The following is a 14,033-nucleotide window of genomic DNA, read 5'->3' as shown; positions in this document are numbered from 1 at the left end:
TGTAGCGCTGTGCTTCTGATCTTGGTTTGATACAGTAATCTATCTGTAAGGCTGCAACTTCAGCAGCCCAATACGAAAGGTTGATCAGCCTCTACATGGTATGGTTGAGCTCAGTGATGGGATTACAGCTGACCAGAAAGAACCCGCTTACATCATTTGCAACTTACACTGAGACTGGTAATTCAATCAGTGGAGAGTGCCTGAGTTTCTTTGCTATAAAATGTTGTCTGCTGCACTTTGGGCTCATGATTCTATGGTCCCTTGGCAATCAAGACGGCCTGTTACACAGCCCCATAAAATTTTGCCACCTGGAGCTTTATTAGATTCGGAAGAACCAGAATGCATAATAGTCACCTGAGACTTCACTAAAACATACAGCAATTTATTTAGCACTGTTGTTTATTTCAACACTTCAATAACAAAGATTGATCTGTAGCCCTTCGGCAATGTTAAACTGGAAGATGCTTATTTCAGATTGCTGTCCTTTTACCTAAAAGTAGAAAATTAGACACAGATAATCTTAATTATGAGAGCTTTGCCATACAGGGTTCACATCATTAGCTGTGTTGAATGCCTACTAACAGATGTTTGACCAAAATCTATGGTTAGCCAACAGTAATGATATGCATTATCCATTGCACTGTCTTCTTCATTCATTTAAACATAAATGTTTTCAATATAAAAGGGGGAGTTGAAGAACAAATTTAAGGTTTCTTATCTACATTAGAACAAAACTTAGAAACTTTCAATATGTTCTTATAATGGAACAAAACTAAATGTCTACGGACAAATCAGAATAAAATAACTTGTCTGAAATACATCTAAAATGATTTAAACCAAACCATCTACCAAACAATGTATTGTATAATTAAGCAACTCTTTCTGAATAGGAAACTTTGAACCGCTTAGCTGTACGTCACACATCATCCAGTGCTGCTTACCATATTTCAGACTGGAATAAGACTGATTGTGGTATTGGCTTGGTCCCATCATGGTTGGAAGTTAGAAAGCATCGTCACTGAAATAATTGCCCCCTCCCAATGAGTTATTTCTGAGGAGCGATGACAAGCCTTTAAAACCTTCTACATGCAGAAATTTCTATGAGTAAATAGACCAATATATCACGTTAAAAAGTGCATAAGAAACTGGAAATAGCAATCTGGAATATTTATCAATGATGTGGGTGTCAATCCAAATGTATCCTCTTAAGATTTTTTCCTTGTTGTCAGTTGGCTCACCAGCAATTGGTGGATTTACCAGCGTTCTGTCCTGCTTTTCTCCATTTTGTGGCATATAATCAGGTCCGGCAAATTCAGCTCGGTTGCTGACCTCCCCATCACTGTAAGTGCGTTCCACCATTAATGGTCTTGGTTCAGGTATTGTACACGTGCAAGGTAGCTGTAACAGGAGAAGCTTATATTAATGACCAAAATAGAAGAACAATACTTGAAGGGGAAACTTCGGCAAGATTTTGGGGAAAGAGCAAGGCGTGGAACTAATTGGCAGCTCTTCCAAAGAGCTGGCACAAGCACGGTGGACCAAATGGTCACCCTAGTGATATGATTCCACAAAAATAAATAGTCATATCAGGATTAAATATTGTCAAAACTTTATAACCACATACCATATGTCTCTACGCTACAGTGTGCAGATGAGCAAGAGTACAGTCCATATATAATGATCTCAGAGCTTGGCTGGAAACTGCAGCCAACTCAAGAAACATAGACACAAGTCGTCTCCAGTTAAGACAATAGTTAGATGAGTGCACGGCATTCCTGAGGTGTAGGATAAGGGAATATGTAAATAGCAAAGATGAGGTGGAATGCCAAAGGCACTGGCAAGAAAATCAATAGAGGTTTTTGAATTCTGACACCAGTCAAATAGTCAAAATGTTCTTTTTGTTTCTGGAGCTATTCATTCAATGTTTTTATGCAATTTAATTTCAGGAATAAAAATATCCTCAGTAACAATAATACCTAAATAAAATATATTTTGGAAAGAAAACATTTTCAATTACAAAATAAAAACTTACTGCAGCACAGTGGTCAACTTACCTCGATGGGGAATGAGATGCGGACGGTGATGGAGATCAACAAGAATCTGCGAGGCAAAATGGAAGACCTGGAAAACAGATCCAGGCGACAGAATTTGAGGATTGTGGGGCTGCCTGAAGGAGTTGAAGGACCGAGGCCAACTGAGTATTTTGCCGCGATGTTGGAGAAACTATTGGGGGAGGGGGAGGATCCCTCCCGATATGAGCTGGATCGGGCTCATCGGTCGTGGAGGCCTGTACCAAAGGCGAGTGAGCCGCCAAGAATAGTGTATCTGTGCTTCCGTAGGTACAGTGTAAAGGAGTAGGTCCTGTGCTGGGCTAAGCAGAAGCGGGTGGTGCAGTGGGCTGGAGCTGGTATACGCGTATACCAGGACTTTACAGTGGAGCTGGTGAGGAGGCGGGCTGCCTTCAACCGGGTGAAGAGGGCACTGTACGTTAGCAGGGTGCAGTGCGACATTGTATAATCCAGCGAAGTTGAGGGTGACCTACAAGTTCAAGGACTTTTATTTCAGGACGGCAGAAGCAGCGGAGGAGTTTGTGAAGGCAGAAGGACTGTGACAGAATTGAGAAATGGTCATGTACCAATGTAGCCTCATGGCTGTATTTTTTTTTCATTTTTGTTTCACTGCGTGCTGGTGTATGGGCTATAGGAGCCAACGTTGTGTATATTTGGACAAGGGAAGAAATGGGACTTTCAGTCGAAATGAGGGCCCTTTGGGGTGTAGGTGGATATGCAGGGTTTGTGTGCTAAAAGGGGACTTCTGGGTTTTTCCTGGGGCCGGGTAAGGGGGAAAGGGACCCGGGCGGGGGCCTCCACGCTGGCAGGTTTAAGCCGGCCAGTGAACGGGAGTGAGGTGGGGGGAGGGGCTGCGGCCATCGGAGCCTGGCAGAACAGGGTCCGAGTGGTCTAGCCGGGGTGGAATGTTGGGGGGAAGGAACCAAGGTTGGGGGGAGGAGCTTTACAAGAGGAAGTGGAGGGGGAAGAGTTGGGGAGGGGGGGTTTACAAATCTTGGGTGTCATTTACGGTACTCTTTTGGAGGTTGGATGGCATTGAGTGTTGTCGTCGTTGGGGGGGGGGGGCTCTATTGTTTAACGGTGGCCATGGGTGATTCCAGACTCCTTTTTCTTTTTCGCTTTTGTTTTTTTTCCACCGTGGGAGGGTTTGTTTTATTTGAGGCATATATTGACAGTTGGGTGGGGTAGTGGAGGATGGGATCGTTGTTGATGTTAAGGGTATTGACTTTGTATTTGTTACCATTTGTTGCCTGTTGGTGGGGTGTTAAATTATGAAGGAAAATGTGAAAATGGAGAATAAAAACATTTTTTTTAAATTAAAAAATTACATTATTTGAAAATTATAATATTTAAACTTTTCTCCATAATATCCCATCAAGTGTAGGTAGCCGCACCTCTCTTTGCGAAGCACAATTGATAGCACTCTTGCCTCGGGGTGAAATGCTGTTGAATCAAAGCCTCCTTTACACCCTCTACAGGGACTTTAACACAGGGGCAGCCCCTTACCAGATACTGCCTTAACCAAAAAAATCTAATCACAAATAAAACTTAACCTATCAAATCAATACGTGATTAAGAGGCACGATAATGCACTCCAATCCCACGGTGCCAACGGGCACGGAACAATGCTGGTGGATGCTGCATGCTTCCTCTCCAGGGACACCTGGCTGTGAATGTCGCCGCAGTAGAAGGGCAGACATTCGGGTCGGATGACCCCCTTGGTTGCCCACTGCCTGGACCTGTTGATTGCAGGTTTGGCCAGGACCAGGAGCAGGTTCATGAGGAGGTCCTTCTCCTTTCCTATCTCTCTCCACGCTGAGTGCCCATAGATCAGGAACATGGGCAGAAGTGCAAACAAAGCTATGACAAGAGGTTTTTTTTTAATTAAAAAGGAGTGCAGCCTAAAACAACCTAAATAAGCCACAGAAAAGGCAGGATTCTTGGGAGTCCGTGAACCGCTGCAACCTACGGTTATATGGTACTGCTGTGTGCAACGCCCTCCAGTCCAGATCCCTGATGTTTAGGGAAAAGACTCCTCAGTAGAGGGACCTTCACTGGGGACCTTCACAACATGTCCGGGCGACAGGCGAGGACAAGGAATTGAATGGTATGCAGCAACAGCCCATGCAGAAAATCCTTCCATGTAATGTGAAGAGATGCCAGGGGGCATTTCCGCAAGGCAGCTCGGGCTGTGGAACTCCGGCTCCTGAGGGACAGTTTGGAGCTTGGGGCCAATGTGAAATCCTATCCGAGCTGTGGTGTTCACACACACCTGAGCTTCATCGAGATCACGAGCACCATAATCTAGGTTTGCACTTTAGTACAGTACTGAAGGAGCGCTCCATCTTTTAAGTCCCAGGTCCTATGGCACTCTTCTGAAGAAGAGTAGTGAGTTCTTCTGATGTACTGGCCAATATTTCTCCTTCAGCCAAGTCCACCATTAATTGGTGTTTCATTGCATTACCATTTATAGGATCCATGCTGTGCTCAAACAGTTGCCTTGCATTCTTATGTAAAAAATAATGACAATTTATGTGGAAGCATTTTTTGGCCTTTCCAAGATATAAGACTGTATATAAGACTGTATAAAAATGCAAAAGCAGAATACAAATGCAGATTCTGCAACGGTGCCATTAGATTGGAAAGAGCGAATGTAACTCCTCTACTTAAGATACCAAGGAGACAGCAAGCAGGAAACCACTGCCCAATTATCTTAATATCTGTCACTGGAAAAATGCTAGAATCTATTACTAAAGAGGTTAAGATGGGGCGCTTAGAAAATCTTAATGTAGTGGCAGCTATGGATGCGGGGAAGGCCTTTGATCGGGTGGAGTGGGAGTATCTTTGGGACGTGTTGCGGAGGTTTGGGTTCGGGGAGGGGTTCATCATTTGGGTCAGGCTGCTAGAGAGACCCAGGGGCGAGCGTGGCTGTGAAGCGGCGGAGGTCGGAGTACTTTCGTCTGTACCGGGGGACGAGTCAGGGGTGCCCCTTATCCCCCTTGTTGTTTGCACTGGCAATTGAGCCGCTGGCCATGGCACTGAGGGAGTCCAGGAAATGGAGGGGACTGGTCCGGGGGGGGAGAGGATCACCGGGTGTCGTTGTATGCCGACGACCTGTTGTTGTATGTGGTAGATCCAGTGGAGGGGATGGCGGAGATCATGCAGAACCTTAGGGAGTTTGGGGACTTTTCGGGGTATAAATTCAACGTAGGGAAGAGTGAGCTCTTTGTGGTGCACTCAGGGGACCAGGGAAGGGGGATAGACGAGCTACCGCTGAAGAGGGCGGAAAGTAGCTTTCGGTACCTAGGGATCCAAGTAGCTAGGAGTTGGGGGGCCCTGCACGAGCTCAATTTGACGCGGTTGGTGGAGCAGATGGAGGGGGATTTTAAAAGATGGGATATGCTGCCCCTCTCACTAGCGGGTAGGGTGCAGTCGGTCAAAATTACGGTCCTCCCGAGGTTTCTCTTTGTGTTCCAGTGCCTTCCCATTATGATCCCCAAGGCCTTTTACAAACGGGTAAGCAGGAGCATCATGGGATTTGTGTGGGCGAATAAGACCCCAAGGGTGAAGAGGGTGTTTCTGGAGCATAGCAGGGACGGGGGGGGCTGGCGCTCCCGAATTTGTGTGGCTATTATTGGGCAGCCAATGTGGCGATGATCTGTAAGTGGGTAATGGAGGGAGAGGGGGCGGCGTGGAAGAGGCTAGAGATGGCGTCCTGTGTGGGCACGAGCCTGAGGGCACTGGTGACGGCACCGCTGCTGCTCTCGCCGACAAGATACACCACGAGTCCAGTGGTGGCGGCGACGCTGAAGATCTGGGGGCAGTGGAGGCGACACAGGGGCAAGGTGGGAGCCTCGGTTTGGTCCCCGATTCGGGAGAATCATCGGTTCGTCCCGGGAAGGATGGATAGGGGGTTTCGGAGCTGGCATCGGGCAGGGATTAGAAGAATGGGGGACCTGTTCATCGATGGGACGTTTGCGAGCCTAGGGGCTGGAGGTGAAGTTTGGGCTACCCCCGGGAAACGCTTTCAGGTACATGCAAGTGAGGGCGTTTGTGAGGCGGCAGGTGAGGGAATTCCCGCTGCTTCCGGCACATGGGATTCAGGACAGGGTGACTTCGGGTGTATGGGTTGGAGAAGGCAAGGTTTCGGCGATTTACCAGGAGCTGAAGGAAGAGGAGGAGGCCTCGGTGGAGGAGTTAAAGGGCAAGTGGGAGGAGGAGCTTGGGGAGGAGTTAGATGAGGGTCTGTGGGCTGATGCCCTGAGTAGGGTTAATTCTTCCTCCTCTTGCGCCAGGCTCAGCTTAATACAGTTCAAAGTTACTCACAGAGCGGATATGACAGGGGCGAGGTTGAGTAGGTTCTTTGGGGTGGAGGACAGATGTGGGAGGTGCTCGGGGAGCCCGGCATATCACGTCCATATGTTCTGGTTGTCCCGGCGCTGGATGGGTTTTAAAAGTAGGATGGAATATAAAAGTAGGGATGTTTTGCGGCAGTTGTAGAGGGTATTGATGAGATCGCATCAACAGTACTGTGCACAATTTTAGTCTCCTATTTAAGAAAGGACATCATTACATTAGAAGCAATTCAGAGAGGTTTCTTGGGAAGATGGGTATTAACGTATGAGGAAAGATTGGCCCTGTACCCATTGAAGCTTAGAATAGTGAGAGGCAATCTTATTGAAACATATAAGGATCTTGAGGGGACCGAAAGGATATTTCTCGTTGTGGGAGAGACTAGGTTGAGGGGACAAATTTTAAAATAAGTGGGTCTCCCATTTAAGGCGAAGATGAGAAGAGTTTTTTCTTCTTAGATGGTTATGAGTTTGTGGAAATCTCTTCTCCAGACAGTGGTGGAGGTACGGTCCTTGAGGCAGAATTAGATAGATTCTTGACTAATAAACAGAGGGCAGAGGGGGTAGGCGTGAATGTGGTGTTGAGGTCACAATCAGATCAGTCATGATCTTATTTAATGGTGAAGCGGACTCGAGGGGCCGAATGGCCTACTCCTGCTTCCAATTCATATGGTGGTATGAATACTGAGGATGCTGGAGATCTGAAATAAGAACAAAAAGTGCTGGATGTACTCAGCAGGTCAGGCAGCATCTGTGGAGATGAATAGAGTTTCAGGTTGATGACCTTCCATTAGCCCCTAGGTAAAAATACAATTCTTTATCTTTCTACATTGCTTTATAGGAGCCTTTAAGGAAATGTTAGTGCAAACAACTAGAAAGACTAAGCATCGACTTTAGATGATGAATATGTTGGCTCCTCACTACAAAACAAAAATAGCAGTCAAAGGATATAATATTAAACTTCTCACCTTTTCCCGTAGTTTTCTTTCCTTTCTCTCTTGCACTGTAGTTAGGTAATTGACAGCTGCGTACTCCAACACCGAGAGAAAGACAAACACAAAACTAACCCACAGGTAAATGTCCACAGCTTTAATGTACGACACCCTTGGCATGGAAGCATTCACACCCGTGATGATGGTGGACATAGTTAGAACTGTCGTTATACCTGGAATTATAGGGAGGGGGCATGTTTTACAAAGGACACAACTTATAATCAAGAATTTAGACAAGAACTCTGACAAAATGTCTATTAGCTCATTGTACTGATGAAACCGCATCCAGTTATCTATTGGCTTTTTTCTTAAACTGAGAAACCTAAAAGGAGGAGCAAGGTCAACTATCAGCACATTATCAAGACAAAAAAGTTTTGATTAAAAAGCGTTAATAGAAAACTTAGGCTGTAAAACTTCTTGGTAACAAGGAATGGAAAACTGAGGGAGGTGCACAGTTCCCACGTTTTGGGAAAGAATAAGTTACATTAGGAGAATATGAGTCTTAATTTTGAAAGATTAAAGAGGATCTTCAAAAGAACAAAGAAGGGAAGTTAAGAGGAGCAATAACAATAAGGTAATGATGTAACATATTCAGAAAGAAAGACAAGGTAATGATCGTGAGAGAGAGTTGGGGGGATAGGGTGAGGTTAGTAGTTAAACGGCAGAGTGCCGCAGCCAGTAGATGCCGGGGGAATCCCTCTTCCGGGATCTACCCGGCTCGCCACGCCTCCCAAGATCCTAACACGATCTCGCGCGACGTGAGATCGGGATGCCATGTCCCGATCTCTCGCTGCACTGAGTAGTTCAGGAGAGTGGAACTGCTCAGTGCAGGAAACGGGACTAAGTGCTGCCTGTCGGAGAGTTCCCCTCTGAGGCCCTGAATCGAACCAGAGTCCCGGTAGATAGCATGGTGTTTCTCGGCACGGCGAGGGGCCAATAGTCCTGGCTTATATTTATATCTCAGCCGGCAACTAAATCACATTTTTATGCATTATTTTATTGTTGTTGACTGGAGCTTTTTTTGATTAACTTGACTACCATATTTCCTCAATTATAATCGTGAGTCCACTCCACAAAAATACTTAATTGGCTATCAGGTCCTTCGCTACATTCTAAGATTGTGAAAGGTGCTATGTAAATTGGACTTTTTAAATGTTTGTTGAAAAGTTGAATAAAAATATTATTAAAAAGTAAAATTGGAGTTTTTCATCCCTTTTTACCTACAACCATTTACTGGCCAGCTGCAACTCTCTGTCACAATCTTGTCTTTCTTTCTAAATATGTTGTCATCATTACCTTGTTGTTATCGCTCCTCTTAACTTTCCTTCTTTGTTCCTTTGAAGTTCCTCTTTAATCTCTCAAATTTAAGACTCATCTTCTGTTCTCTGCACACGTTTTAGCACCTTTGGCCCAAATGGGCAGGATTCATGGAACATAAGAACTAAATTCCCAAAGTGCAGTTTTGTTATGAAAGATGAGGAGCACTTGAGGTGAAAATTTATTCATTCATGTCATTGGCATTAATGCTCTAGAATGCACACAGAATGTTGAACTGAATAATGATGTCAATATTTCTGAAATATTTCTGGATGGGAATTGTTCAGGATATCATTTTTATTTCCTCATAACCATAAATCTGGTTTTAGATGGTCTCACAAAATATCATTACCCACTAAAACACCAGGAAATAGATTGTAACAGAATCATTTGGAGGATTTTCTAGCCTTCAGAAAATAGCAAGGATCTTGTTATCCCAAAAGACATGCTAATGCCCCCTGTTATTGCAGCAAATCAAATTCCATGAAAATATACAAAGGCCCTTTACCTTTCTAAGGTAGAGCTCTGGCCAATGGAGATGGTACCTTTGCAAGGACAAAGGGACCCTGAACCCTCTGAAACTTATTAATGGATGCAACATTGGCCATCTCAAGAATCTAGACCAGGAGTATACATCCTTAGTTCCAAACCCAACAAAGGCAGACTCAAAGAACAAAGAACAAAGAAATGTACAGCACAGGAACAGGCCCTTCGGCCCTCCAAGCCCGTGCCAACCATGCTGCCCGACTAAACTACAATCTTCTACACTTCCTGGGTCCGTATCCTTCTATTCCCATCCTATTCATATATTTGTCAAGATGCCCCTTAAATGTCCCTATCGTCCCTGCTTCCACTACCTCCTCCGGTAGCGAGTTCCAGGCACCCACTACCCTCTGCGTAAAAAACTTGCCTCGTACATCTACTCTAAACCTTGCCCCTCTCACCTTAAACCTATGCCCCCTAGTAATTGACCTCTCTACCCTGGGGAAAAGCCTCTGACTATCTACTCTGTCTATGCCCCTCATAATTTTGTATACCTCTATCAGGTCTCCCCTCAACCTCCTTCGTTCCAGTGAGAACAAACCGAGTTTATTCAACCGCTCCTCATAGCTAATGCCCTCCATACCAGGCAACATTCTGGTAAATCTCTTCTGCACCCTCTCGAAAGCCTCCACATCCTTCTGGTAGTGTGGCGACCAGAATTGAACACTATACTCCAAGTGTGGCCTAACTAAGGTTCTATACAGCTGCAACATGACTTGCCAATTCTTATACTCAATACCCCGGCCAATGAAGGCAAGCATGCCATATGCCTTCTTGACTACCTTCTCCACCTGTGTTGCCCCTTTCAATGACCTGTGGACCTGTACTCCTAGATCTCTTTGACTTTCAATACTCTTGAGGGTTCTACCATTCACTGTATATTCCCTACCTGCATTAGACCTTCCAAAATGCATTACCTCACATTTGTCCGGATTAAACTCCATCTGCCATCTCTCCGCCCAAGTCTCCAGACAATCTAAATCCTGCTGTATCCTCCGACAGTCCTCATCGCTATCCGCAATTCCACCAACCTTTGTGTCGTCTGCAAACTTACTAATCAGACCAGTTACATTTTCCTCCAAATCATTTATATATACTACAAAGAACAAAGGTCCCAGCACTGATCCCTGTGGAACACCACTGGTCACAGCCCTCCAATTAGAAAAGCATCCCTCCATTGCTACTCTCCGCCTTCTATGGCCTAGCCAGTTCTGTATCCACCTTGCCAGCTCACCCCTGATCCCGTGTGACTTCACCTTTTGTAATAGTCTACCATGAGGGACCTTGTCAAAGGCCTTACTGAAGTCCATATAGACAACATCTACTGCCCTACCTGCATCAATCATCTTAGTGACCTCCTCGAAAAACTCTATCAAGTTAGTGAGACACGACCTCCCCTTCACAAAACCGTGCTGCCTCTCACTAATACGTCCATTTGCTTCCAAATGGGAGTAGATCCTGTCTCGAAGAATTCTCTCCAGTAATTTCCCTACCACTGAAGTAAGGCTCACCGGCCTGTAGTTCCTGGGATTATCCTTGCTACTCTTCTTAAACAGAGGAACAACATTGGCTATTCTCCAGCCCTCCGGGACATCCCCTGAAGACAGCGAGGATCCAAAGGTGTCACCTTCCATCAATAAACCATCAACAGAAACAGAGCTCTGCCCAGGTTTGAATTGTCTGGCCCTCACCTACATTGTTTTCTACTGCAACATCTAACCTTCTGTACCAGTGCCTGTTGCAATACTGATTCATCTCTATATGCTTCTGCCATCATGTAAGTGAGTGCTACTGGAAAAGTGGATTGCTCCATGTCAACTTCAGCTGGCTAACCTCTCTGAAGGAATACACCGTTGGACTTTTGGCTGTGAACTTTGGACTGGTGTGAAACAATAATTGTTATTTTATCTGTGGTTTTCGCCCTGTACCTCTTTCTTTCCCTCATCCCTCTTTTATAGTGTGAATGTACCAGGGGTTACATTGCGAACCTTCTTCCTGTGTTTTGAGTGTGCGTGAAATAAACAAATCCTCTGATTTTACCCTACCTCGAGTTTGTTGTGGGGTTATTAATAGAGGATTGAATCATTCCAAAGCTGAAGGGTCAGGGAAAATAGGTCACCAGTTATTAAGGGGGAAATACATTTTTTAAAAAACCTTTCTGTTTCTGAAGAGGAGAAATTAGGACTGTTTTAAATTAAACTCCCTCCTGTTCATAACACTCAGGAAGATCTAAAAGTCCCAAACTACGTGGCATAGCAGCAGATTGGCCCGCATTCCTCCCTACACTCCTATTGCCACTTCCATAAGGTCTTAGCCAGTCTAGTCTGAATTTCAACAGAACACAAACATTTACTGCATCTTTGGTTTTGATTTTCTCACCTAATGGAACTCTGGCTGGTACAGCTCGCCGATCAATCCAGAATGACACCCAGGACAGCATGACCATCAGAGTCGCTGGGAAGTAGGTTTGTAGCAAAAAGAAGAAAATGTGGCGGTGCAGTGTAAAATTGATGTATAGGCGATTGTACCAACCTGTGGGTTGACATAGGAGATAAATGGTCATCATTATGTCCCATAAAAAGTGTTTGATTTTTACCTCTATTTAAGTTGGGCGGTTGCTAAACCCGAGACACTACACTTGCAGTGTCTCCCACCCTTCCACCTCCTCTAACCTAAGGGGGTGAGTGAATATCAGGTAAGCTCTCTCTTTTCTTTTTCTTTTATCCGCAAGTTATAGCTTCAGATTTTCGGCGGGCGCAGTGGCCAGGGGTCTGTCGGGAAGGTAAGTTTACCTTTTAAAAACTTACCTTGCAGGAGAAGCGGCCTTCAGATTTTCGGCGGGAGCAGTGGCCAGGGGTCTGTCTGGAAGGTAAGTAGCTGGGAGAAATGTAACTCTTCGTGGGTTGGTAAGTATTGTGATTGGTAAGTAAAATCCTTATTCCTTTCACTTATTCATTATTTGATATTATATCTGTAATCAGTCAAGGTAAAGTGTAAAAATGGCAGGAGATCCCAGACCCGTGTTATGCTCCTCGTGCTCAATGTGGGAGTTCAGGTACGCGGCCGATGCCCCTGACTCCTTCATGTGCGGGAAGTGTGTCCAGCTGCAGCTCCTGTTAGACCACATGACGGCTCTGGAGCTGCGGATGGACTCACTTTGGAGCATCCGCGATGCTGAGGAGGTCGTGGATAGCACGTTCAGTGAGTTGGTCACACCACAGATTAGGATTGGTGAGGGAGACAGGGAATGGGTGACCAAAAGGCAGAGAAAGAGCAGGAAGGCAGTGCAGGTGTCCCCTGCGGTCATCTCCCTCCAAAACAGGTATACCTGTTTTGGATACTGTTGGGGGAGATAAGTCACCAGGGGAAGGCAGTAGTAGCCAGGCTCATGGCACCGTGGCTGGCTCTGCTGCACAGAAGGGCGGGAAAAAGACTGGCAGGGCTATAGTCATCGGGGATTCAATTGTAAGGGGAGCAGACAGGCGTTTCTGTGGTCGAAAACGAGACTCCCGAATGGTATGTTGCCTCCCGGGTGCACGGGTCAGGGATGTCTCAGATTGGCTGCAGGACATACTGAAGGGGGAGGGTGAACATCCAGTTGTCGTGGTGCATATAGGCACCAACGATATAGGTAAAAAACGGATTGAGGTCCTACAATCAGAATTTAGGGAGTTAGGAGATAAGTTAAAAAGTAGGACCTCAAAGGTAGTAATCTCAGGATTGCTACCAGTGCCATGAGACAATCAGAGTAGAAATTCAAGAATAGTCAGAATGAATACGTGGCGTGAGAGATGGTGCAAGAGGGAGGGGTTCAGATTTTTGGGACATTGGAACCGGTTCTGGGGGCGGTGGGACCATTACAAATCGGATGGTCTACACCTGGGCAGGACTGGAACCAATGCCCTAGGGAGTGCTTTTGCTAACACAGTTGGGGAGGTTTTAAACTAATGTGGCAGGGGGATGGGAACCAGATTAGGAAGTTAGAGGTCAGTAAAGTGGCAGCAACTAAAGCCAGTAAGGTACTAGATAATGAACTCAATGTGACTAAGGGGAAGAGTAGACAGGGAAGCGATGAAGAACGCAAAGGGACAGGTGGTCTGAGGTGCATTTGTTTCAATGCAAGAAGTGTAGCAGGTAAGGCAGATGAATTTAGGGCTTGGATTAGTACCTGGGAATATGATGTTATTGGTATTACGGAGACTTGGTTGAGGGAAGGGCAAGACTGGCAACTAAATATCCCAGGGTATAGATTCTTCAGGCGGGATAGAGAGGGAGGTAAAAGGGGTGGAGAATTTGCCTTACTGGTCAGAGATGATATCACAGCTATGATTAAGGACGGCACGATGGAGGATTCAAGCACGGAGGCAATATGGGTAGAGCTAGGAAATAGGAAGGGTGCACTTACATTGTTGGGACTTTACTACAGGCCTCCCAAAAGCGAGCGTGAAGTAGAGGTACAAATATGTAGACAGATTATAGAAAAATGTAGGAGCAATAGGGTGGTCGTGATGGGCGATTTTAACTTCCCCAACATTGAATGGGACTCATGTAGTGTTGGAGGCGTAGATGGAGCAGAATTTGTAAGGAGCATCCAGGAGTTTTTTAGAGCAGTATGTAAATAGTCCAACTCGGGAAGGGGCCATACTGAACCTGGTATTGGGGAATGATCCTGGCCAGGTGGTTAAAGTTTCAGTTGGTGGTTACTTTGGGAATAGCGATCACAATTCCGTAAGTTTTAGAATACTCATGGACAAAGACGA

The 14,033-nt window shown here is 45.5% G+C and overlaps 1 protein-coding gene across 1 annotated transcript in view; it reads right to left on the bottom strand.

Moving 5' to 3' along the window:
* Window positions 1–296: 296 nt before the first annotated feature.
* LOC140410928 (gamma-aminobutyric acid receptor subunit rho-1-like) overlaps window positions 297–14,033 on the bottom strand; it is a 70,224-nt gene continuing 56,487 nt past the window's right edge. The window contains exons 6-8 of the mRNA XM_072499771.1: window positions 11,653–11,805; window positions 7,390–7,586; window positions 297–1,398 (exon numbers count right to left, since the gene is read on the bottom strand). Coding sequence (XP_072355872.1) covers window positions 1,099–1,398; window positions 7,390–7,586; window positions 11,653–11,805 — 650 coding nt within the window. The 3' untranslated portion in view covers window positions 297–1,098. The remainder of the gene's footprint in view (window positions 1,399–7,389; window positions 7,587–11,652; window positions 11,806–14,033) is intronic.

The sequence above is a fragment of the Scyliorhinus torazame genome, chromosome 4 (assembly GCF_047496885.1).
Source record: "Scyliorhinus torazame isolate Kashiwa2021f chromosome 4, sScyTor2.1, whole genome shotgun sequence".
Lineage (NCBI taxonomy): Eukaryota > Metazoa > Chordata > Chondrichthyes > Carcharhiniformes > Scyliorhinidae > Scyliorhinus > Scyliorhinus torazame.
Note: the sequence above shows the minus strand (reverse complement) of the source record. Positions and strands in the feature narration are given on the sequence as shown.